The 27916-nt window shown below is 41.6% G+C and overlaps 1 protein-coding gene across 26 annotated transcripts in view; it reads left to right on the top strand.

Moving 5' to 3' along the window:
* Positions 1–27916, top strand: part of MYT1L (myelin transcription factor 1 like) — a 1206615-nt gene that overhangs the window by 945787 nt on the left and 232912 nt on the right. For all 26 annotated transcript variants that reach the window (XM_069235880.1, XM_069235860.1, XM_069235873.1 and 23 more), the window contains 2 exons: positions 4625–5581; positions 19447–19581. In XM_069235880.1, coding sequence (XP_069091981.1) covers positions 4625–5581; positions 19447–19581 — 1092 coding nt within the window. The remainder of the gene's footprint in view (positions 1–4624; positions 5582–19446; positions 19582–27916) is intronic.

Below are 27916 nucleotides of genomic sequence, written 5' to 3'. Positions count from 1 at the left end.
TGGCTTCTTCTTCGCGCTACAGCAATGACCATCAGCGGCAATATACCTGCTCCCCGAAGCCTCCTCCACCGTGAATGGAACTCTTTGTGCTGGACTTATAAGTTCATTTTTCAGTTCAACAAACTGGTTTCCTGTATTCGGCCCTCGCTCCATCAGGGTTGGCCTGAACTTGCGACGTTCTCTACTCTACCACGACCGGATGACCATGAGTGGTGCTTTGTGCTTTTAGGTGCTATTTTCACTAAAAACCTTTAAATTGCATTTCTCCAGTTCTACTGATAAGATAGATTTTTGTCAGTTTGGTATCCTTTGATAAATAAAAATTACTCTACTTTAGGTTCCTAAATTGTTTTGGGATTTTCCTTGTATTGTATTTTCACTTTATTACTGTTTGTGTGCTGCACAAATACCTTACACATTGCCTTTAAGTTAAGCCTAACTGCTGTCTATCAAGCTGCCAGAGGGTTGAGCACAGGTTAATTTTAGGATTTGCTTGTGCCTCACCCTGACAAGGAGTGTGGTTGCTGCTTCACCATGGCACACACCCCAGTGAACCAACAACACAACAATCCTGACTTATTTTGTGCCAAGCTACTAGAGGGTTAAGCATAGCTTATTTTAGTGGCATTTGTAGTTCACCCTGACAAGGATTATGGTTGTTACCTGAGTGAGGGATCCACCCCCCTCAAGGAATAACCCAATTTCCTACAACCACCACTTTCTATATCATCCTCTTTGCCTGGACTTTAAAAATAGTAAATGCTTACAGACAAAAAACTGTCTCCATGGAAACAGTGTTCTGGTGGAACACTTTCACTATAGCCTAAATTATTGACTATTCGACTGGGGCTAGTGTTTCATGGTGTTCTGAAGACATGTATGATTTAGGATGTACTATTTCAGTTTGCAAATTCTTAAATATAAATTGGGTGACGCCACTCCATTGCTCTCCCTTGCTCCAAGTGTTATGCTATTTTATTTTGTGTTGTGTTTTGATGTGCTTGATTGTCCAATATTATGCTATAGTATATTATGACTTAGTATGCTATATACGTTTATAATGGTTTTAGTGGCTATTCAGTTAGAGGGAGAATGGATAGGAGTGTCAACAGACACTTAACAAGATATTATCTATGTACTGGGCATGAATAGTAAGACACTAAAGATAAGAATTGTGTATTAGGAACTAAGTTATCATACAAGAGGAAACAAATAAGCAGTCTCGGCTCGCTGGTATTTGAAGGGGCGGGGCAGGTGCGGCACGGAGAGGGCAAGCGGGGATATTTAATTTTAAAAAAATAGGGAATTAAGAAAAGAAATACCTTCTCAGTAGCCGCCATTCCTCTATCCCTCGTCGCTCCAGCTGCAGGCACAGGCTCCCAGCCTGCCCTGCGGCCAGTCCTGATGCTGCTCAGAGCAGCATCAGGATTGGCTGAGAGCACCCTGCCAGGGTGCTCCCAGGCAGAATGGGAGCCTGTGCATGCTCTAACTGTGGTGCAAGGCTGGAGAGAGCTCCTGCGCATGTGTGTTTGGCCGGCCTCAGACGGCAGGCCAAACACACATGCACTCTGAGGGGAGTGCTCTGTGCACTCCCCTCTGTGGCTGTCATCCCCAGTGCCCTGCCCCTTTCACCATGAAGGGATAATAAACATAGGGGCATATTTAGAATCCCCTAAAGCCACTAAAGCGTCACTTCATGTGACACTCCAGTGGCACTAACCACTGCTCCATATTTACAAAGAGGTGTAATGCCACTTTTTGTGGTGTTACACCTCCTTTTAAATATGGCCCCCTCTAACCCAGTATTCTGCGTCAGCGGGACGTGCAATGGGTGTTGCTGTGGGCGTGCCACAGCAACACTCTTTGCATTTTGACGCTGCCTCAGATTTACGAGATTTTGGAAACCTGAGGCAGCGCCAAAATCGAAAGCCACCCCCAGACGCAATGAAGAGAAATACTTTTATTTCTCCTAATTTTTTGCTTTTTCTATGCGTGCTGCATTCTGCAGCACACATAGAAAGAGCAAAATTCCAGAAATTATTGATTATGTGCGGGAAGGTGTCCCTGCACATGAACAATCATTTGAAAATGGCGCTTTGGCACTTCTGTGTGTGCTGCATTCTGCAGCACACGCAGATGTGCCAAAGCACCATCAGTGATTGTTTATGTGCAGGAATGGACATCTTCCCGCACATAAACAATCACACTTCTCAATGCAGACATCCTTGCATGATGGTGAAAGGATGCCTACGTTGGTGCTGGCAGCTAAATTTAGCACCAGCACAGGGGACAACACGGGGGTGCGCCGTGTTCACTTAAATATGGCACATCCCTGTGTTACGAAAATGACAGAGCGCGGCGCTGCCAATTTATGTGCATCACCCTCCGTCATTTTGACATAAATATGGGCCCTAGTTTATTTTCTCTTCCTAGTGAAAGGATTGCAGCTTCTGCTGCTGGCGGGGGAGATCCTCCTCTGACCTAATGGAGGAGCTCCCCCTGCGATTGAGCACAACTCTTTACTTTAGAAATGTGGGACAACCAAGTTAAATAAACAAGCACCACTTTTCAAACATACATAAACTGTTGACTGTCCTTATTTATGCAGTCACAAATGAAAGGAATATATGAAGTCCTTGCAATGAAATTCCATCTCCCACAAGTTTCTCTTCAAATGTGTCAACTCCTGCTTTGAAAACTGTCCTGCTTTCTCTCTAACCTATTGTACATTACTTTGAGTTTTCCCTTAAATCATTAGTTCCAATAAACAAATTTAGCACTTCTCCTTCTTGTGTATCAATGTAGGCTTTCCCCAAGCACCAACCCATCTTCACAGTTGTCATTTAAACGACCTCAAAGACTGAGAGGTACTTTCGATCTGCGACTCAGAGAGCCTTGTATATTGATGCTTACGTGTGCAGAAAGTCCCAATAGAATTCTTAAATTCAAAATCTTGATTCAAAAATACAGGATTTAAAGCTTTATTATGCACAGAAATGCCATTTATTCATGATGAAGTAGCCACTGACTTTGAAGATTTTCTGCATGTGTAAATTAAGGAAGAGAATGGCAGGGCATGGCCCACCTTAGTCCTAGAAATACTCGAATGTCACACCTAAGCCTACTTCACAGTAAAGGATTTGTGAATCAGGTCAGGAATCTCCTATGCAACACCAGGAAAACACAAATATTCACTGTGAAAGGTCTGTGGCTCAGGTCGAATATGTAGAACGTTAACAAAATATAAAAAGTTTCATAATTTATACCTATCACCTTGAAGTCTTGAAGTAGGAGTGCCGAGAGAAATATCAGTAGAGTGGTCAAGAAAAATCAGCACTCACAATTTTAACTTAATAGTTTATTTCATAGAACTCACAACGAAAAACTGAAATAGGCTTAGGCTTATTTTAGTTTTGCACGCCATGTTTTTTCATGTAAATCAAGCATGCCAGATATTTGGGACAGATTAACAATGATTTTACTGTGATTTAATTTTGTAGTACCTCTAAATTGCAGGGGTACGCAAGGAGTAAGTTACAAGTACTGCTGGCTTACTCCTGAAATCTACGAGTAAGCCAGGAGTACTCTAACAGTAAGTCACATTTACTCATACACAAATCCTTCTTAATTGGTCAATTCATTTCAAAGCAATATGTGTACACATCATGCCATTATAAAGTCTGAATCAAGATGAATTATAACTCCAAGAATTGCAGTTCCACTGAACTTTTTCTAATGGTTTCTTTACGAGAAATGAAGGGGCATATTTATAGGGCCCTTGCACCACATTAACGTCATTGTTTTTTACGTTAATGTGGCCCAACGAGGCCGAAATCCCGGCGCCTTATTTTTAGCGTGGCGCAATGCAGGCATTGCGCTACTCTGTAACCCTTTCCGCTCCATTATACCTGGACCAGGATTAATGTATGCAAAGGGGGCGTTCCCCTGTTAGGGGAGCCGGAAAAGTGGCGTAAGGAAATCTATAAGATTTCCTTATGCCATTTTTTATGGCACTTTTAACACCTGCTTAAGAGCAGGCGTTAAAAGGTGCTTTCCATTCTTTAGAATGGGTCCCTATGTACTCTGCAGGAGTAGCGCCAATATTTTGGCGCAATTCCTGCAGAGTACATCAATAGCGTCATGAAAAATGATGCTATTGCCCCTACCCTGCGCCATGGTGGGCAGTATTTTAAATACAGCGCACACGTGGTGGCGGTAGGGGGGTGCTAAGGGGCACTGGGAAAGTGGTGCTGCACTTGGTGCAGTGCCTCTTTCCATAAATCTGCCACTAAGTCTATTCACCACAACATGTGAATATTACGTTCTAAATGGAAAAATATCAGTGTAACAGAGAAGTATTCCACAAGTTAATTTAATGTGATCTTGAGACAGGAGGGGGTATCTTGGGGAGCCTCTATTAAATGCGTAACAGATTGTCCAACATGTCCTGATTGATAATTGGGAGGCAAATATTGGTTGACTTTTCCTTTCCCTTAATGCTTTTCGTTAGGATATTCCTATGTGGAAATTCCCTGAAGGCATCCATATTAGAGGATTTCTTTTCTGAGCCTGGCACCATTGCAGTTTACGTGTGAACAATTGTTTTCCTTCCATTGTCTTTCAGATCGCTGTTCGGTGGATTGTCACAACTCCCGAATGATGCACGACCCAGAAAAAGATGATAACAACAACGATGAATATGATAATTACGATGAACTGGTGGCTAAGTCCTTATTAAATCTGGGGAAAATTGCTGAGGACGCTGCATACAGAGCCCGGACAGAATCAGAAATGAACAGCAATACGTCTAATAGTCTGGAAGATGACAGTGACAAAAACGAGAATGTGGGGCGGAAAACTGAGCTCAGTTTAGATCTAGACAGTGACGTTGTCAGGGAAACTGTAGACTCTCTTAAACTCCTGGCACAAGGGCACAGCGTAGTGCTTTCCGAAAACCTTAATGATAGGAATTACATAGATAATCCATCACTGCAAGACAACCGGAATATGAACTATGTGATGTTGGGAAAGTCAATGAACAATGGTCATGTGGAAAAAATGGTGGAGGAAAGTGATGAGGAGGTGTGTCTCAGCAGCTTAGAATGCTTGCGGAACCAGTGTTTTGACCTGGCTAGGAAACTCAGCGAGACAAACCCTCACGAAAGAAATCACCAGCAAAACATGAACATGCGTCAAATCAGGCAAGATGAAGACTACCAAGGAAGGACGCCAGACCGGAATTATTCTGACATGATGAACTTGATGAGGCTCGAAGAGCAGTTGAGCCCCCGGTCTAGAACGTTTTCAAGTTGTGCAAAGGAGGATGGATGTCACAACAGAGATGATGACACCACCTCTATCACTTCAGACCGATCAGAAGAAGTGTTTGACATGACAAAAGGTAATTTATCTCTTCTGGAGAAAGCCATTGCTTTGGAAACTGAGAGGGCGAAAGCAATGAGGGACAAAATGGCAATGGACTCTGGAAGACGAGATAGTATGAGATCTTATGAAGATCAACCATTGAGGCATCTTTCAGGGGAGGAAAGAAGGCACCTCAAGAAGCCATATTACTCTAAAGGTAAACTTTTGATCTAACTATCGATGCCTTCTGAAATGTACTCTAATGTGTGGTATTATGCACATATGATCTTACAGTAAAACCCAAGTACTATTGACAAAGCACTATTGCTAAATAATTTTAATCATTTAGCAGAAGTAACTTGAAGGAGTTGGAGATTGCAATGATGATTAAATATTATTAATAAATATTAATACATTATTTCAATTATTTTTATTACCACAAGTCACAACATTTTTCAAAGCAAATTAAATAATCACTGGCAATGTATAAAACTGTCGACATAATCCTTCAACGGTTTAAATTGTAACTTTTGAAATAAGAGCTGTGTTTAATACCGTGGGAGCACTGTGTGATCAATAGCCGTCTTTACAAGTGTATATATTGTGTTTCGGTGTTTATTATATAATGATTTACTCTGCACGACCTAGGTGGATGCATGATTACGCTGTCACATTTAGGGGCAGGCTTACTAACATTTGACGCAATGCAAAACAGCAGTAGAACACTGCGCTTTGTCAAATGGAGAGGGCACATATGGAGCACTCCTGCCCTCCCTCTGCGCTTGGGGTTGCCAAGCACCAATGCAGACACATTTGCGCCCTGGTGCAAGGGTGCCTGCATTACAGATGGGATTGCTTTTGTGTAAGAAGGTACCCCTTTCTGCAAAAAAACGAACCTCATAGTCATTTTCCTCAGCCTTTGTGTTCTGCCAAATGCATCGGTCGTAAAAAGAGGAAATAGCGAGGTAAAATAAACACTTTTCCTCAATACACCTCACATGAAAGGCAAACCATTTTGACTCATTCCCAGGTTTATTTGTCTAAGTAAATCTGGAAATATGTAAAAAAAAGTATTGGTTGATGCGCTCCATTCATGAAATGCCTTCCCAACACAGAGTAATGCAAGGCAGCGACATGCGCTGCACTGCCGTACTCCAGGTTTACTACACCCCGCAAGGTGGCTTTGCATCCCTTAGTAAATGTCACTGAAGCCCATGCATTGCCTTGCACCACTTTGCGTGGCGCAATGGCAACACAAGGGCTTCGTAAATCTGGGCCATAGTGTGGTTAAATGGCATGTGTTCATTCTTTAGGAAAAAAACATCTCAGCATGAAAAATATGAGGAAAATTAAAAGCATCTATGGAACCAATCAAATATATGCCTACTTTTGAGACTGTTATGTTGCAATAAAGCATGCAGATGCCAGCCTAAAAATGCATACTAATTGTCTGAAAACCAAGCAGCAAGGTCTGTTGCGTGGATCAGTGGGGTTTTAGGCGGCATTACTCAGTCACGCGTGAAGAACAGATATTGAGCAAAAGCAGAGGAATAGGGCTTCATGCCTTCTAAAATATTGACCAGATGGCAGATAACGATGGAGCATCACCTCTGCTAAACAGAGTTGTCCGTTAGAAATTGAACTGCACTAGAGTGACCGATAACATTAGATAGGGGCAGTGACTGCACATTCATTATCCTGAAATGTTAGTGTATTGGAAACCATTTGCTATGCAAGGTAGACTGCAGCCCAGGTTAGGATCAATACCAATGTATTTCTTCTATGCATTTTGCTTTACTAATCGCTTTGCATTGAGGAAGGTGTTAGATAGTCCGTAGGCAATGGTTCTATTTGAAGTTTCCAAATAAGTAAAAATATGATTTCCAAATGTTTAAGTTTGTCAGTGATATGATTGTTTCCATATTTTTTCAAATTTTTGCACATGTACCTATCATTATACAAAAACACCCACAGTTGTTTCACAAGATACAAATGTCAAGAAATCTTGTACCCTGTATGTAGCTAGACGTATTATGTAAATAATGCATGCAACATCTGTAGCATAGTCGTTTTTCGCTAACAAGACAATGCTTTGCTAAAAAGTAAGGCTTTAAGACAAGTGTGAATGAAACGAAGGAAGAATATAAATTAATCTTAAAAGGATTTGTCCTTCTGTTTTTAGGGCTGAACGTGTCCAATTTAGCTCCAGGAAAGCTGGATCTATGACAAATTGTCAGAATATTTAAATATGATAAATTTACATACCATGAATCTCAATTGAATTCATTTTCATAGTCAGTGCTTAACCAGAAAGGCTGGCATAGAACCACCCCTTCTGGACCTAAGTTAGACCCACCTGTTTTAGAGCATATTGTAGGGAAGGAGATATTCCAAAGACGTCTACAGGCAAGCGGGCCCAAGGTGAAAGATTGAGGCCCGTATTTATACTTTTTTAGCACCGCATTTGCGCCGCTTTTTGTCGCAAACGCGGCGCAAACTCACAAAATACAATTGTATTTTGTGAGTTTGCGCCGCTTTTGCGTTAAAACATGACACAAATGCGGCGATAAAAAAGTATAAATACGGGCCTAAGAGTCCTGTTGGGGGCTGGTTATTAATAGGGGTACGTACACATCTACCACTAGCAATAAGCCCGCCAATCCAATGTAGGGTCCAGTTAAGGTCTCAAAGCATCAGCTCCTGGCTCAATCCCTGGTACCTTGACAAGGAGAAGGCGGCCTTAATTTAGAAGACAGGAATGTTGAGCATTTAAATACACTAACACAGTAAATAACTAAGACACAACACACAATAAAAGTCCTACACCATTTTATAAAAATATGACATATTTTTATCTTTAAGATGACACCAAAATGACAAAAATCCAAAATAGGGAAACTGTGAGATTAATTTTCAAAGATTAAATAAAAAATGTGCTTTCTATTGCTTAGAAATCAATAGCATCAACTGGGGGCATTTGTTCGTGCCACACCAGGACCAAGTCACAGTTTGAGGTTGATGGTGATGGAGTCCTGCTCGAATGCACTGAGCAGGAGCCACGGTCAAAATGTTACCTTCGCACTTAGAAACTTGTCTGCAGCTTTTCTCTCTCAACATTGTGCGGTCCTCTCCAGCAAGCCAATTTTGATGCAACATCATCGTATTGCTTTTCCATGAGGCGCCTGTCAAATCCTAGAAGTCTGGAGCCCTGTAGCTTTCAGCGTGATGAACCTGAAATTCAGGCTGGGCTGCATTTGAAGGTAGTCGGCTTGACTCACGGCATCGTTATCTGTCTACTAATGGAGCTTTTCCCAAAGTTTTTCCAGACTTCTCCAAACTTCTGGAACTTCTTCCTGAAATTCGTCTTGTGGGTTCAAAGTGTTCAAAACACAAATCCAAGGGTCTGAAAGCTCTGAGATGATCCTTGGAGGTTTAGGACTACAATTCCCATAATGCACATGACCAAATCCTTATCCACTGGACGCACTTTAGGCTGGGGACTTTTGTGACAGATGGTGCAGGCAAGCTTTGTTAATCTGTTGCTTTCACATAGTCCACTCCTTAGTCATTTTTGAAGCAAGGCAAAGTCCTTAGGGCTGTTGTTCTAATGTGCAACAGGACCAGTACTTCCGAGTGCAGTCTGTTGAGTTGCAATCCAGGGTTCCAGCAGGGCAGTCCTTCTTCTTCTTGTGGTTTCAGGCAACAGATCTGAGTTGCAATGCAGCAGTAAAATATTTATTCAGTGATTTGGAGGGAAAAGGGAGGCACCCCGTCCAATGAGATGCATGGTACCACCCAAAAGCATGACAGCTTGCTCCAAAGTGTGGCATTTTCTTGTCCCCAAAGCACTGCACTTTAAAATACAAGATGGGCGATTTCTCTCCAGTAGAGAAATACCTAGTTAAACCAACCCACTGGTGTGGCTCATTTCCAATAACAGTCCCCCTCCAGACCATCTGTAAATTCCTTTCCTGGGCCTGCTATCTCTGCGGTACAGGGTGGGAGGGCAGGCGTTGCTGGCATTCCTTTCTGTCCTGCTTCCTTTGCAGCCCCATTCCTGGCCTCTGCAGCTGCAGAAATCCCACATCACATAACCTCTGCTCAGTGCAGGCCACTTATCAGCTCATCAAATCAGCCTGGCTAATCCTGTTAAGACTGACTAATCAGGAGAGGCCACTAGCAGGCTGGATTTAGGCTTATAGAAAAGAAAGTCCTATAACTTCCTTTCTGTATTAGTTAGTTATGATAAATTCAACAGTGGCAAGTTGTTGGATTTATCATTACCAATCTTTTGAGTCCTTTCATGAAAAATGTAGCTCCTTCCTAGCAATATTTATACTTATATGAAATATTCCTATGTTAGCCTATAGAGCTAAGTATCTAGATTCAGGGGAAATGAAATGGTCAGTTTTTCCCTCACCAGGCCATATAAAACACCTTTTATTTTGTCCCTGCTTATAGTTACCTGGTACCCCACCTCTGAGGCACCTAGGGGAGACCTTAAGGGTGACTTATATGTAAACATAAAGTAGATTATCACTTTGGAAGCACCTTTGATTCCAAAGTCGAATTTGTACACATTTCACTTTTTAAAGACAGTCTGCAAGACAGGGCAGTCTTTAAAAATGACAGCAGGCAACACAGCAATGCACACTGCAGTGGAAGAAATCTACTGGGCCTCTAAATGTCCCTGCCTATTATATACTAGGAACATACAGGTAGTTTGAATCCCCCTTGACATTTTATATACTAGAGACGTACAGGGGTCTGTCATTGCCAATTCTAAACCACTTTACCATATACGTTTTGTTCAAAGCACTGGTCTGTGGCCTGGTTACCAGAGCCCAGGGCGCAGTCAGGGTCAGTTACCACCAGTATCAGTCAGGAAAAATGGGGGTGAACATGTTAAAAGGATGACTTTCGAACAAGCCCCTATGTTAGCCTGGTAATTATTATGTGGAAACGACACTCAGAAAAGTTGGAACCTAATTGTCAGGCAACTTCATGTGCAAGTATTAATGCTTTGAGTTGTAGTTTTGCTATAGGTGCAAGTCTGTGAATAATGCTGAGAAAATTGCAAGTGTTAAAAAAGGGGCATTAAATATCAAGGTGCAGAGTGCTGCTGAGGTAAGCCTGGAAACAAATATTTGCCTTCATCTTATATTTCAGACTATTGAAAATCCACTCAAATATACCATGCCCTTTCTCACAGTCCTTATAAATACCATTCTAATGAAAGCTCCCCAAGGACTAACAGAGAGGAGCCTTCACAGGACTGATGAATCACCATCTGACAGAGCAGGACCTCTATAAATAGCCCCTTCAACATTTCTCCCCTTAGTGACATTCTAAAAAGCAATGAGACTGAGTGATGCGTAGAGAAACCACCATACTGATGCCGGGGAAGCATTCTTTTCAGGGGCACATAGATCTTTCTCTTGCATTCACACTTCTTCATCCCCAACTTTAACTTATACTTACTAGCCATGATTTTGCTGAACATTCATGGCTTGTCTAACTATGCTCCCAAGAACATTCAGATACAAGGTCAAACCCCAAAAACGTATCCACTGTGGAAATTAAGTCTAGGATGGTTGATCAAGGCATAATTTAGAGCTATGTTAGAGATGAAACAACACAATATTTTCAAACCAATGTCAACACCATAGATTTTTCATCTAATCTGTGGAGGCATACAAGGCAGTCATAACGGGGGAATGTCATCTACACCATAATATGTGTTAAACGTGGATTCATCTAAAAGAGAGCCACAGTAGAACTCATAGTATAGCAGTCTGAAAATAAACCTAAAGGTAATCTGCATCAGCTGATATCAGTTAGCTCAAATGGATGTTGCTAGAAAGCCATTGACCATTTGACTAAGTACTTACATACTGCTAATCTACTTCACCATTCTTCAGAAAATAAACATGTTCTAGATGAAGTGCTAACACCTGAAGTGATCTCAGAGGCCATCTTGTAGTTATTGTCTGAATAAAACCCTGTCCACAATGGGTTTGCATTAGTCTTCTTCTAAGGTGGTGCAAGCTCTCACGCACAACCACACTATACTTTCTACCTAAATATGAAACAGAGATGAGAAGGCTCCCCAGGGAGCTAGGTGAAGCTCATATAACAACAAACCTGAATCCAGGTCACCCCACAGATGGATGTGCCTTATATAGGACAATTTCACTCATCAACACTGAAGCCAAGATACTAGGAAATATTTTAGTCAATTACCTATCTAGAATAATTGAAGCTGAGGACACTATAGGCCAGAGTGGAGTTACGCCAACCTGATCACCAAGAAACAAAATAAGACATTTTCAGTACTATGGCACTGCCACCTCACCTGTAAATGCCTTCCAAATGTCTTCTTCTCAACTGAGGTCCTTTATATGACATGGTGGATGTCGCAGAGTCGCTATGGCCAAATAGTGCAACCTCACATAGGATGGTGGCCTCAGCATGGTTGACTGAATATCCATTTGCGGAGCAGAACCCTTGCTAGTAATAAATGATTACACTACCCTTATGGGGAAACTTCTATATCGACTTCTGCACCACTAAAATAAGGTTAGACTCATGGAAAACCTCACTCACATAGATACAATATGTCAATAAAATCCCTGGCCAAACCTCGCTGTGGTTGGGGAACCAATTGCTTCAAGTAGACACTTTAAATGGTTTTAAAGTTTGGGGCCTCTTGTTTTTTTTTTCCTTTAACAGTATAATATGGCCCAGTACTGTGAAATCCTTTGAGGAACTGCCTGAAGAGTTTGATCTTGAAAAGTCCTACAGATAAGACCCATTATGAGCTCTCACCTCATTAATAATGAAGAACGTTAGACTTCAGCTCATATGGGGCAACCTAATCATGTCCGAAATGCATGTAACCATTAGTACGATAGAAATATCTTATTGTAAATGCCCCAAACTCATTTGATGATGTGAAACTGGCTTGGGAGGCAGGTCTTGGTCCAGTGAAAGACAGAGAATGAATTTTTGCTACAATGGCTCCCAGAGAGGAATCAACATCTCCCAGATATAGGCAGATACAATTCATAAATCTACACCAACTCTAACTACCCGGACAAGGCCTACAGCAGATGCAATATAGACTTAATCCATCAATTTTGTGATATCAAATTGAAGGTGGTGAATTTCTCCATTAAACATGGACTTGTATAAATATCTGTCCCTTCTTGGAATCTGAAACCAACATATTGGACCTGTGTTTTCCGGTCAACCTAATTTTGAAAATGGCCTTTCTAAATAACACGGAGGATGAAAGATTTACATGTGACAAAGGCTTCCTTGAGAATTGGCCTGATCCTAGGGAAAAGAGATTTTGCCCAAAAGTGGAGGAACCCAGCTGCCACCAGTATTAGGGAAAAAAAGGCAGGGCATGACACATGCTATATCTTAGAATCACCTGTAGATGAGGCTAGGAGGGGCCCCCAGATACAAACAAAAATGTGGGAAAATTGACTGCAATACAGGAAGGGCAGACAGGTAGATCGGAAAGAGGTCAGACTGACAGATCACAATCGAAGAAACACAACTCGGAATACTCTGGGAAGAATGTGCATATTAAACATTTATGTCATACATATGTGAATATATTTGTGGATTGTATTATAGGCTCAGGTTTGGATTTATGACTAGAACAATTGTGATACTGTTATGTTTATAATACCGTAACACTGAAAAATCTAGTAAAGAAATTACATTAAAAATCGACTAACAATACACAAACCTAAATCCTATATTAGTCTACACATTAATTCTATATAACAAAACATATACTATTAAAAGTCAGTTATGCTATAAGATATAACTGTTTCCTCTTTAACAAAGCTTAATTTATATAGTTGGCCATACAAAATATTATTTTATTATCTGTTTTGCATTTGTAAAATGAAGGCTTTCCCTCATTTATCTTGTTCCTTTAGACTTCATTAATTATGCCAACCAAATGCATGCAACATACACATAAAGGCACAAAGAAATAAGGAAGATTATAAATTTCTCATTGAAAAAAATAATATTGGCCCCTGTGACTAAGCCTTTCCTTCCTCCTACAGACTTTCAATCAACATTCCGGATCTTTGCCTTTGTCATATATTGGAAAAGGCACCATTCTACTTGCTGGTGTAGCAAATGTACCTTTTCTGGATGGTCACCATGGATCTTCACCTTTTTAGACCCTATTTATGGTGATACTAGAAATCTATGTGCAATGATGCTACTACCATTCTACGCCGCTACTATTGCCACAGTAAATGTACTTTGGCTTTAAAAATGGTATTGATAAAGCTGGTTTCACCAAATTGGTCTATGTAACCTTCCTGTAAAACCATAGTATTTGGTGCAGACATTGTACCAATGGCATGGAAGTTAAATGCCATATGAGGGTTGCAGTTTCAGTTTGCACCACCCACATATATGACAAGAATAGACGACTGCTAGCCAAGGAGCACTGGCTAGGCTTCAGTTTAAAAGCAGTGCTGTAATACAAAGCAAGTTAAAGTGATTTGTCAATGTAGGAAACTATATTTTTTCCATTATTAAGTCAAAATCTGATATGTGCCTTGTAAGCCCCCAGCTCAGGTTTTTAGTTTATAAAAGAAAGTGGCACACTATACATATATTGAAATAGCTGCCCTCATGGGGCATGAGGGCCTAAATACTCTTTCCAATGTGCAGGTGTAGCTACATGAGACAGGAGCAGGTGAGATTAAAATATGTATTTTGTGTCTTTGCTTTGGAATATGTTAGCAATGTCCTTTAAAGTATTTTCAACTTCGTTTTAAACCTAAGTCTACAAAATGAGAGTGAAATCAAATTTTTATAACTTTAGCAGAAAAGTAACTTTATAAGAGTGCACTTTGGACTGCCTGGGGCAGAACTGCCTTTAAATTATTTCTGCCTCCCATCACACCTATAGAGGCTAATACACATCCCTAGCTAGCATAGATAACTCTGCCTGGTAAGGGACATTAACCTGCCACTGGATCCAGGAAGGCAAATATTTTGTCAACAACTGCCCACTTAGCAGGGATTAGCCATCCATCTAGGAAGGGTGTGTGACAGCTGACAGAACAAATGACAGCCTTAACATTTTTAGTTTGCTGATCATGGTTTTCTTATCCTAAATGGGGCACATAGTATCTGCTCCCATTTACTATCAGATCCATCTGGTCCCTTTGTCTCCAAATCCTGGCAGGAGGGAGAACCAGTTTGAACCATGACAGAGGGGAGCTCATCTAAATAGGAATCTAGCTAGGGGACTGCCTGGACCTCCTCTAGAGGGAAAAAGGTTTCATCCATTTTCAATGTAGGGCTTCTGAGAATTTGTACACTAAAGGGAGAAGGAAGTGATGCAAAGGGCGGTGAGCATAGAGTGGGAACACAGTCATGATTGGGTATGGAAAAGTCTCCACTCACTGGTTAGTGCACAGAATGAGACTGCCACTTCGGCACCACCTCAGAACAGTCCTGAACCTTAGAAGACTACAACTGAAGACATAGGCCCTACTGGAGGAAAGAAGGATCCTGAATACTGTGGAAAGATGATTCATGACTCCTGTTGGCATCCAGAGACTGGAATTGCTCTCCAAGAGTCAGTCGGTTATCTTCCTGTTTGCCAGCTCCAGGGACACAGAAAGTGAGACGAACTCCTGATTCTAGGATGGTCCAGCTGACCACAGAGGACTGGCCCTCCAGAAGCCCTGCCTGGAGACAGAGATAAGGTAATTAGATGCCTGTCCTGGGACCCAGGGTCAGAAGGACTGACAATTGTTAAAGCAAGCTGCATTGAATAGCATGGAGACTGATCAAAAACACATTCCTCCAATCGCCATTGCAACTATCAAAATATCAACAAAAATATCTTATCGAATTATAGATTGATAACTTGGATATTTTCCACTCAGTGGTTCCGATTGGCATCACACAAAAGAACAAAGCTTGTGTTGTCTATGATGTCGCTCAGAATCATAGGTGCAAAATATCCTCATTAGCTGCATTTTAGCCATCTATAATTTATTGTTACATAAGACCCTTCCAGAGGCCACCGACCCCACCACTTTTAATATATACCGTCCACTGGTGCATCAGGTGCAGTGGTACCGGGGCCCAGAGGCCAGAGAGGGCCTGATAACTGCTGTATTATACTACCCCTACTGCAGTCAAAGGGTTAATTTACCTTTCTTGCACAAGGGCCCAGCCACGCCACTGAGCAATACTTTCAGAATGCGCACATCTCCGAGATACTGTCAGTGGATGGAGCACCATTGATGCCTCTCTGTGCCACTTCCGGGTGTAAGAGAGATATCTGTGCCGGTGCCATACGGTACGTTCCTTGCGAATCTACACAGCTTGCACTGTTGCTGCCCGTACAGTATAGGTTCAGGGAAGTTTGCTTTGGTGTTGACCGAACTGCACTTAATGTGAGCAAGTCAAGCTTGCGGTGATGCTGCCTGTGAGGCTGTTCTGAATGAGGGAGCATTGCACTACTGATGTCAATAATGCCTGCCCGCTCGGTGGTGAGGTGAGGGGTGTGTGTGTGTGTGCATGTGTGCGTGTTAGTTAGCGGGTCCATAGTGTATCGGGTGCGTAGCTGCCCATGTTGTACCCGTTTTCTGTCCAGAAGAGCTTTGCTGCAAGCTATTCTGCAGCTCTTCTGCCTATTTGTGAAACCTGAGAACACCTGTTCATTTTGTAAAAGCCAAAGTATTGCCTGTGTCAACTGATGCTAAAAATTTCCTAAAATGTCTTTTGTTTCCAATCTCAGTGTCTGTAGAAATAGCATTTTCCTTGGGCTTGCTCGCTTGTCGTTCTCATCCCAAGGAAGCTTTAAATTAACCCCTGCTGGTCTTCTGTCCAATTTATTCCAGGGGAATGCGTGTGGGTAATTACTCCCACGCAAATGTAATCTGCATAGCGAGATATCTTGAAAAATGTTGGTCTGGGAGGAGGTAATTCATGCAAAGCCACCAGCTGGCAGTCGCTTTATGAGATAGCCTGCTGTTTTTCAAGCAGTTAGGAGGATTTCATACACATAGAATGTGTTGCTTCAGCAAACGCACACACCAGACATGTATAATGAGAGAGCACAAAAACACAGAAATACATTCTAAACCTCTAACATGAATGTATGAGGGCTATGTTGTTGAGACGTGCAGAGGCTATGAGTTGGATCACAAAACATTTTTGACTGGCCCTATTACATGTACTTGACGGTAGGTACTGTAGTTCTTGGTGTACACACCTTTGCCCACTGTGTGATGAAAGTAGATGTGTGTAGATGGTAATGTGTGACAAGAATCGTTGTGCATACGTGTGCAAATTTCTGGTATTGCATTTCATTGTGGGGATCTGTTGTGCTTTTTCTTGCTGTTACATTTTGGGATTATTAATTGCATTGTGCCTTTGTTATATTTTGATCTGTTTGTGTTGTGTTTTGAGGTGACTTTTTGTTGTGTTGTTCCCAGTTATGTTTATTTGTGTTGTTATTGTTCTTTGTGTTATGTTTAGGGTGGTGTCCTATAACAACTAAAGAGATGCCAAGAAATGTGATAGTATTCCAGCCAAAAGAAGGCTTTATGTTAAAATGCCAAACAATCATTTACCACTGTGTAAGGCATTACAATAGCGCTGTTATAGGTCTTAAGCCATTTAAGACATTTCTCAAACAAAACTGCATAAGAGGCTCCTCCTTAAATGAGAGCTTCCAGCGCTACCTTTATGCGATATAGCCCAAAGTCTTCAGAGGACATGGTCATAGGAAACAAAACACATTCAACTAATAGGGTAGAAGAGAAGGGGTAGAGTAAAAAAATAAAATTAGACATTTTAGAAGAGTTGTAGACAGGAGAGCTGACAAGCATCACCTCTAATGAAGAAAATGTTTTATTACTGACCAAGCCATGGCAGGTAGGAACCATACTGGAAAGCAGTCTAGCACTATATAAAACAGGCCAGTGAACAAGGGGGGATGTAGAGACTTCGAGGGGGCCCGAGGTAGAAGAATCCTATGACCACACAGCACCACCTAGAAGTTAAATATGCAAGTGGTAATGGAACCTGAATGATACTTTCCAACCACATTTGTGAATAGCAATGACCTAAACAGCATTAGAGGCTGTTGTACAGATCGGAGTAGATAATCTCAGTATTCACATGCACTTAAACAGGTGCTCTAAAAGACAACGAGCGCCTGCATAAAGTAAGGGACAGCAGACACTCCAGGATCGATGGATGAAACCATGGCTGTCTCAGCCAATTCCCTCCTTTCCCCTTGGAAGCTCTGAAAGCTCCGGCAAGTATGGATGCTATAGTAGATTGTAACCACGCTCATGCAGGGGCTCAAGTGCAGGACGCCTGGGTGTAGTTACATAGGGCATATGACCTCCAACCTACACTTGGACAGAAACAGGCAACTCCCTGCGGACCACTGTATGAATCAGACTGTCCCTGAGACCCTCTGTATCTTCTCACAAAGGGACCCACTTTCAGGATTGCATGTGTTCCACTTCCAGGGTGGCACACATAAGGCGTTTTGTGCTGAATCAGTTTTGCCCAAGCACATTGATTGGTAATACAAGCATGTGCATAGGCAAAGGGATCCCATCTTCTGAGCTACAAAGAGGCTAGTCTTCACAAGCAAGCACACTACAAAACAATAAAAGAAATATTCGTGGGTCCATACCCCCATGCCACCGAGGGCACAACCATTTATGAAGGCATCGCCACTATTTGATGTAGCCTTCAGAAAGAATGGGGGCTTACTCTGCATCACAAACCAGGCCTTGCACATGGAGTGCGGTTCAGTTGTTATTCTGGCCTCAGATTTTTAGGTTCGCATTTTGACCTTTCGCCAGACATATTGACCAGGAACCTAGTTTCCAACCCTATAATTAATATCAAAGAAATTCAAATATATCGATAATGAAAATAACCATTATAAATAAAGGAATCCTGCTGAAAAAAATGACTGGCACTCAAAACTCTTTTTGTATTATAGTACAGATTCCTTAGAGATTTTGTAAAGCTGTCCATGGTGCCGCGGAGCTCATTTTCATTGGAAATGCTTCTCTCCTGGGCCCACGTGTTCTATAAATACACTGGAATCTTGAAGGAATGGGGATAAGTAAATGAAGTGTAGATATCAGAATGCCTGTAGACAATTAAGTGTCATTTCGATAGAGGGAGACAGCAGGAGGGGCAGTTCGGTTTCACAGTAATGTTGAAATGATGCAATGAACTGTCCAGAATGCTGAGATGAGCGCACATCCATTAGGCGCCTTTCTGGGTATGCAACATTATTCACAGGCCGTTTCAGAGGAAAGAGAATGCTTCAATTTCTCCTCGGAAATACATACTTATAGTAGGTTTGCCAGCCTCCATATTATGTGCATCTATGAACCCCTTACAAAATGAAAGACGAAGCAGTACGTCACGGGCGCAGCGTGATATAGAGACATACAAGGCACATACGTGACCTACAAAGCGACATTGCGAGCTACATGTTTCCTATTTAATAACAGAGAATATTTTAACGGGTATATTTTGAAATGTCGGTTCATTTAGGATATTAGAAATGCCATTCAGGGGTATAGCTATCAATGGTACAGTAGGTTCAGTGGCACTGGGGCCCAGAGGCCTGGAGGGCCCACTGCATCCGTATTATGATGATTTTTTACTTCCTAACTTGTGGTAAGGGGTTCCATGCTCCAGGCAAAAATCTGCAACTACCCAAAACATTGGGTTAAGAAAAAAAACTTCACGCATCCTTAATTCTGGGCAGATGAACAATGATCATAAATCTAAGAGGATGCGGGATGTGACAGGAGAGGCCTTATGAAATGTAATCACGGCATTACAAGTAAGCCATGTTGATATGTTGGAAATTCAATTTTAACTTTGTCTTTTAGAAACCCTTTATGTTTTTTCGTACTGTTCATTTAAAATAGACATGGTCTTATGACTGCTTTTGACATTTAAATTTCATTTTGTTGAAAAAAAAGAGGCATTCCTTTTATATTTGACTTAATATATTTGTGCAAATTGCAGATCACTCGAGAACGGAGAAAAAGGAAAGTAAATGCCCAACACCTGGCTGTGATGGAACGGGCCACGTGACTGGACTTTACCCCCACCACCGGAGTTTATCAGGGTGCCCCCATAAAGATAGGGTCCCTCCAGAAAGTAAGTCTTTTCGGTTGAATAGGTATTTCTGATTAAAAGTAATCCGCTAAGGCTCTTATTCTTGCAAATCATGTTGTTTATCACTCACCATTGACGTGCTGCAACTGTTTAATAGTCACGGCTAGCGACTTGGAATAAAGGCAGGGGGGGAAACAAAATAAATAAAAAATTAAAAAAACATACCTGAACATTGCCGCCACTCTCTACTGCACTGCAGGCTCCCAGCCTGCACCGCAGCGAATCATGATGCTCCTCAAAACTAAATTATGATTGGCTGGAGCACACTGGCTGGGCGCTCCCACGCAGACCGGGAGCCTGGGACAGCTCTCTCCAACTTGGCAACACAGTGCCAGGTTGGAGAGAACCCTTGTGTGCATGTGTTTGGCCGGCCCGAGACGGCCAGCCAAACATACAAGGGCACTGAGGGGAGTGCTTGGTGCACTCCCCTCACTGCTCATCACTCCCATGTCCCCACCGCCTTTAAAAATAAAACAATAATAAACACAGTTTATTATTGTTTTATTTTTAAATGTTTGCAGCTCCTGCTGCTGGCGGGGGAGCAACACACCTCCACCGTAGCAGAGAAGCCTCCCCTGCAGTTTAAATGTTCCACTTTTTTTTTTGTACAACTTAAACAGCGACGATAACTTTTAAATATGAGCACAGTGCTTACAGCCATTTTATTATGGAGAAAAACGCTGTGTTTAGCATGAAGAAAGATGCACTGAACGCTTTGCTTCATTGAAAATGCATGATAATTTAATAAAAGGCTAGATGATTGCAGATTTTAATTTGTTCATGGACAACATCCCATGTAAAATCAGGTTCATTAATACTGAAGTCCATACTGATTGACTAATTATGCTCTGGTGCGATGAGCTGGTTCAATAGTTTGACGCAGTGTTTCACTTGAACATTTCAATTTATGTTTTGACCCACTTAAGGCAATGATTATTAGATGAATGTTTAATGGCTGCAGTTTAGTGAGTGAGCATTGCCAGTCCCTTTCCCAGTATGGAGGTAGTTCCACCATTCCCAACTGAAGTCACTTATTGAAAAGATGGAGAACAGTTTAAAGTAAAGTTTGTGCCATTGCAGGGTTTAGCAAGAATGAGACTTTTCAGAAGCTACAAGAATACCTCACATTTACTACACCGACTCCTGCAGTAGAGTAATTTGCAAGGTCACTTGGGAAGGTTAACTGCAGGTGCTGCTATCCATATTCTCCTCTTCCAAACCTGAGGGGTTTATCTATCTCCCTATCCTGTTAAAAGTACCCTAGCTTTGGGGCTTCCAGTCATATTAAAACACTTTCACCATTACCATAACTGGCAAGCACGTACCAAAATGCTACAGACGCTGGCAGCCCATCTTGCCTGAAATTCAGAAGGCAGAAAGGGATCTTTTCTAAATTATTTCAAATGTATTGACAACCCCCTGGATGTCTTTTGGTACGTGCATCATATTTGCCATCTAAAGAGATTCTGATATCAGACACATACGTTTAAAGGCATGGGCAAGGTGGATTCTGTCCCAGGGCCCCAGGCTTTCAGGGTATCCCCTGATGAAGCAAGCTCTGCTCTGCAGAGTCTTGCTCTAATGACTGTTGCAGTCTAAATTGTAGTAGAGATCCTCGTGTCAAAAAGATCATCAAATGTGACAGCTTATGCCTTATGTTGATCAAAGTATTAATAGTCAAATGTTGAAGCTGCAATGACACTCAATTTAAATGTGCAATTTGCTTGTATTTCAGACTTCTTCTTAGGTGGTATTGTGATTAAATTACATGTTAGATGGATACAATTAATGTTATGATACAGGTTAGTCTTTAGACTAACAGTACATATCAAAACAATATTGAGTTTCTAATGATTAATGAATTTAAAATGAGTGCAAAAATGAGAAAAATGCACTTCTCTGTTGTACTAAATGAAATCCATTAACAAAGTTTTTGTTTAAAAGAAAATGTATTATTCATGTTAATGTGGTTTTATTAATGCTGAAATCATAAGTTTCCATATTACATGTGTTTTATTAAAGCATATAAACTGAATGTAATTTCACGATTTCTTGCCTTAGCTTAAATGAAGCCTGCAGAGTTTGCATTTATGTGATCGTGCTAGAATATTGATTCATTTCCTAATGTGAACTTTCTTGTATGTTAAGTTCCCACGAAAAGACTAGATTTTTGGTAATAGACCCCATTGTCTAAGTATAGAGAAATAATGTATTTTATCACCCCGGGGAACAGAACATTGAGAAACATGAACTGATTTCATATTCAGATGTTTCAAACTCGTGAGGGGTCACTCGAATGGAAGACGCTCTCATTGAAAGCTTGGGAAAGGAAAAGCGTGTTACAACTTGGAATCATGAAATCAATTATTATTGGATGATGTCCCTTCAAGTAAACTGGACTGATACCTTTGGCAAATCAGAATGTTTGTGCCTTTTTGCTATGACAATTCCCAGTGGGACTTTGGTCAGAAGAAGGAGAGATTTTTCCCTGGTGCTTGCTGATGCTATGCTGAGGAAGAGTCCCTGAATGCTGAGCCCCTTGGAGAGGTAGCTTCCTGTCCGCATTGCCCTTTGAGATGTCCTTTTAGATTTATAAATCTTTACCTATTCCCCTTCAGAAGACTCTTGATTCAGCTTCTGACATGCTGAAGCTTTTCCCTTTTTCTTCCTTTTATTTTAGTTATTAATCTATAATCCAAGATTTTCTTTTTCCAAATTATTTTTGTCCTTTATTATTTTGTCTTTTGCAAGCATGTGTTTGTCCCGCACATGTTTTTCCCTGATTGGGTTAGTTAAAGGGTTTTCATTGCCCAGCTAAATTATGACTGTTCCAAATCAAATTGACTGATGATTGTTAATGCTGAGGAATGAGTAATATCTGTATCACAGATATTTCTTTTAATGATATGTATTGTTCTATTTGAATGCTTAGATTTGTTATTGTTAGTTCACCTAAACTTATTTTGTCACCATGGACAATCATTGGTGATTATTTATCTTTATAATTTAGTATTGCGAATAGTCTACATGACTTTGAGCTTGTTTTTGTAACAAATCCCTTAACTTTATTTCAGAGTGGAGTTTTCCTTCTGTGGTCACACTGGTCATAATGTTTAAAATGATTGTGTTTGTATTGAAACTGCATTCATGGATCTTCGGATAGGTCCAAAGATCCATCCACCTTAATGAGCATAGATTCCTGCAAAGGATGAAAATGCGCAGACTGATGGTTTATCCCATAAAGGGAGAGAACCATTTTGTTAGTGTTAGGGGGATAGGCTTGACCACATGTGATTGCCCAGTCCAGAAATTGTTCACCCCAGAATCTGCCCAATGGTTCGTTCTGAAGCCTGATGAAGTTCCAGCATCATGCCTACAAGTGATGAGCGAGTGAGTATTAACAGGGTTTTGCGCTTGCAGTGGTTTGGCTTTGAAATTTGCGAGTGAAGTGTGTTGTTGTGAAGTGTTTTGTGGAGTCATTATACTCAAAGTGATTGGTGCTTGTTGCTCAAAAAAGTATTTTGTTGTTGACGGGTCCATTATGGCCTACGATCCCAGGATAACACACAAGTGTAGAAGATACCTATTCAATTTATTGTCTGCAGTGAGACAGTCCCAATAGTTTCCTTGAGTGAGTGTGAGTTATAGGTTGGTATTTAGTGAATCCTAAGCACACATGCATCAACCGGAGTGAGAATTGCTTGTCAAGTTTCACTCATTGTGTAATTGTGAAAGCTCCAGTTGAAAATGTGTAATCTTTTTAGCTTTGAAGTGTTTGAGTTCCTACCCGTAATATGCAGACAGGCTGTTGGTTTTTGCTCACAATATGTTGTACTAGGTATGTGTGAATAATTGTGTGAGAGACAATTGCAGAGCAATTGTAGTTGCTGAAAGAAGTGAGTGTGACATCAAATTGTGCCATGCTGGTAAGGGTCGGTTGGTGTGAAGCTGCGCTTGTATTGGTGGACAGTGCCATGTTGCTATTGGCTGAAGCCAGTACTTATTTACATTTAAATTTGGTACTTGTGGTTTGGCATAGTGCCAAACTCTTTATGGGTATATGGAATCACCATCCATTTTCAATCAGATTTTGAAAAAGAATTTGGAATCCCTTAAAATGCTGTATCATTCAGTCTAAGTGCAGTACATTGATGACCTTTTGGTTGCGTCAAGTACCCGAGAAGCATGCAGAAGAGATTCAATTGCCTTACTGAATCATTTAGAAGATAATGATCATAAGGTTTCCCCTACAAAATTACAGTATTGCAAGAAAGGGTGTAAGGAAAGTGTCACAAGAGAGATCTCAGCAATCATGAGGACGAATCCTCCTGTAACACAGAACGAATTCTGAATGTTTCTAGGAATGGTTGGCTACTGTTGTTAGTGGATTCCAAATGTTTCCTTTTAGCCAAACGTTTACAGAAGGTAACTCACAAGGATGTGTCTGATCTGGAACCACTGGATGTCAACCGCATATGTGTCGTCACAGAGCTGAGAGAAACCGTATGCCGAGCCCCAGCTCTGGGAATGCCTGATTATAACAAATCTTATCCTTTATTTTGTTTTGAGAGGGAAGGATGTGCTCTCTTGTTTTTTACACCCTGCATGGAAATGCAAACAAGCCTGTGGCTTATTTTTCTGCTACGCTTGATCCTGTAGCAGCAGCACTGCCTGGTGGTTTAAAGGCAGTCACTTCTCTTAGCGTCAGCATAGAGCAGTGCGAAAGCATTGTCATGGGACATCCACTGAACGTTTTTGTCCCACATTCAGTGAAAAATTTGTTAACCCGTATACAGACACAGTATCTGACAAGTGCACGTTTGACCCACCATGAGCAAGTTATATTGGTCTCTACTTATGTTAACATCAAACCCTGTGTGCCTGTTCCTGTTGAAAATGCAAGTGACCATGAAGATGAGGTTGAGCATGACAGTCTTGATGTGACTGAATTATGCACCAAACCAAGACATGATATTCAAGATGTTCCCTTAGACGAAAATGACTATGGCGGTAAGTACCGCCTACCGCTGCGGCAACGGCCACAAAAAGACTGTCGCCCCTGCTAACAGCCGTCCCTCAAATAATGACCACAGCCAGATTTTTTCCACAAGAAGACGGAAATCCGGCTGTGGCCATGCTGGCGGATGGCGTTAAGGTGGCGCTGCTACCACCAGCAGCGCCACGTCAGTAGACCACTGCCAGACATATTGAGACAAATAATACTGCCTGGCGGTGTTCTGCTAGCGGGCGCTGCTAGTGGTATGCATGAGTGTGTGGGTGTGTGGGTGTGTGTGCATGAGTGTGTGTGCGTGTGTGCGTTAATGCAAATGTGTGTGTAGTGTTGTTTGCGTGTGTATATGCATGTGTGAGAATGCGTGTAAGTATGGATATTTAAATACATGTCTGTGTGTCTGTGTGAATGTGGTGCGGATGCATGCTTGAATGAAGGGATGTGTGGGAGTGAGTGTGTATGCGTGGTGGGTGTCTGCGCGTGTGTGTGTGTAGAGGGTGGGGGATTGGAAGGGGATAGCATGGATGGAGGTGGGGTGGTGGCCATCAGGGGAGTTGTTGGGGGGGAAGGGGCCTCTTATCAGTGACAGAGAAGGAATTCCCTGTCACTGATTCTCCACGAAAACCATGGCGGTAGGCAGGATCAAAATGCCTCAGGTGGGACAATAGCGGCCGCCAGGCTGAAGATTCTTATCTCCAGCCCAGCAGCTGCTACCGCTATGGCGGTTGGAGTGGTACATTGGCAGGTTGGCTTCAGCCAACCCGCCAATGTCATAAGGTGGCGGTATGTACTGCCAGCCTGTTGGCAGTACCACTGCTACATTACCACCTACAGCTGGGGTCTTAATGACCCCCTATGTCATGTTTGTTAATGACTCCTATTTAAGAGATAAGGATGGTACCCTGAGAGTAGTTTATGCAGTATGAACAGTTTCAGCCATGATAGAAACCTCCTGGCTTCGAGGAGTCTTTCCAGCCCAAATAGCCAAATTGGTTGCTCTTACTAGAGCATATAGCGTTTTTGAACAGCTCAAATTGACAATTTTCACTGACAGTCAATATGTTTTTGTGTCAATCATGATTTCTGACAGTTATGGTCCCAGAGAGGATTTATGACCTCTTCTGGTTCCCCAATCCGAAACAGTGACAAAATGTGTTATCTATTGCATACATTACAGTTTCCAGCAAAAATTTGCATTGTAAAATGTATGACACCCAGGAAATCAACTGATTATGTCAGCCTAGGCAATACCTATGCAAATGAAGTTGCCAGATACTGTGCCCTTAGTTGTACCTCCATTAATGGAGAGTGGAGCAGTGATGTACAAGATGAGATAAGTCCGCATTTCCTATCAACTGCTGTTGACACATTGAAGGAAGTGAAAAGATTGCAAGAAGAAGTGCCAGAGGAAGAACAGTAAAGTTGGATTAAAGCAGGATATGTAAAATGAAATGAAGATGATGTTTCACTTTCAAGTGATGAAAGATTAGTGTTGCCAAATGGTTTACTGTCCCCAATGGCAAGACACTACCATGGACAGGCACACATAGGTAGAGATGCAATGATCAGAACATTTAGACAGACATGGTTTAATCCTAGGTTTAGAGTAATTGTTGGAGCCACATGTCACAGCTATGTTACCTGTCAACAGATGAGTGTAGGGAAATGCACAGTAGTTCCACTGAGTCACATAGGTAGGTCAGGAGGATATTTTAACAGAATGCAGCTGAAATTATAGTCTCACAGTGGTGAAGTTGTTACTTAGGGAGTTGATAATGCGTTTCCAGACTTCTCTAGAGTCAGACCGAGGAGCTCATTTCAACAGTGAGGTCCTAAAAATGTTGTGTGGCATTACAAGTTGAGCAGAGACTGAATTGCATCTATGTACCAGAAGCCTCAGGTCTGCAAGAACAGACTAATGGAACTTTGAAGTCCAGGTTGGCGAAAGTATGTGCATCCACAATACTGAAATGCCCAGATGCATTGCCTCTTGTACTGATGAGTATGCCTAGTATCCCTCACAGGAAGACAGACTTATTGACTCATTAAATCATCATGGGACGAGCTATGAGAATGGCAGCAGTACCTGCAAATGCGCTTGTGAACATTACGGATGACTTATTACTGAATTATTACAAAGGACTGGCTGACATGGTACGTTCTTTGTCTCATCAGGTTAGAGAAGCAATGGCACAACAACAGCAGGAACTGTGTCATGGCCTATGTTCCGGTGGCTGGGTCATGATAAAGACGCATGTAAGAAAGACATGCTTGGAATTGCGTTGGAAAGGCCCTCATCAAGTGGTGCTCGTGGCAACTACAGCTGTAAAGTGTGCTGGGCTTCTTGATGAAACAGCACCTGTTTCAGAAGGGTTGGTTACAGTGAGTGGGAGTGATCAGGGTAGCCAAGATGTTGGGGCTGGACAAGTGACTGTTGCAGCACAGACATGGTCTGATGGGATTCTGAGTGAGTAGACAACAGTGGATGATAGGGAACGGTAGAGACGGAATCAGTTGACTCATGCAAGCTCAGATGCAGACAAAAGGTCACTCGTACTAGATAACAGAGTTGTAGCCTGAGACAATTGGCCGAAAGAGAAAACTGTGCGTGCTGTACATGTGCCTTCGACTATTGTTGAAGAAACAGAAAGTCGTGCCAAATAAAATACATTACAAACATGATTTACTTGAAACAAGATCTGAAAGGACTATCAGCAACACGTGCTTGGGATGCTATTGGTAATGGGTTTTATAGCCATTGGTAGATGGTTTGCTAATCTGGGAAGATATATTTTGGGAAGAATTTTGAGACCCCTATTGGTTGTGGTCTTGTCTGCTCCAGTTGCAGATGGATTTTACAAGTTATACAAGAAACTGAAGAAGAAAATATCCAAGAGGAGACAGAGAAAAGAGGAGATAGAAATAGAGACTAGTAGAAGCATGTATTACTGTAACATCAAGCAGTTAGGGGATTTCAGAAGATCTTACCTGAAACAAACCTCAGAGGTTTTGGACTGTCTCATTCAAAATGAGAGTGGGAGTGATTTATGATGGTGTAGCTGCTATCAAAGGGAGGCCTGATGTAGTCTAAATTATAGTAGAGCCCCTCGTGTCACAAAGATCATCAAAATGTGACAGCTTATGCCTTATGTTGATCAAAGTATTAATAGTCAAACATAGAAGCTGCACTGACACTCAATTTAAATATGCAATTGCTTATATTTCAGAGTTCAACTTAGGTGGCATTGTGAGTACATGACATGTTAGGTGGATAACATTGATGCTATAATGCAATTTGGACATTAG

Source organism: Pleurodeles waltl, chromosome 5 (assembly GCF_031143425.1).
Source record: "Pleurodeles waltl isolate 20211129_DDA chromosome 5, aPleWal1.hap1.20221129, whole genome shotgun sequence".
In the NCBI taxonomy this organism is placed as follows: Eukaryota; Metazoa; Chordata; class Amphibia; order Caudata; family Salamandridae; genus Pleurodeles; species Pleurodeles waltl.
Note: the sequence above shows the minus strand (reverse complement) of the source record. Positions and strands in the feature narration are given on the sequence as shown.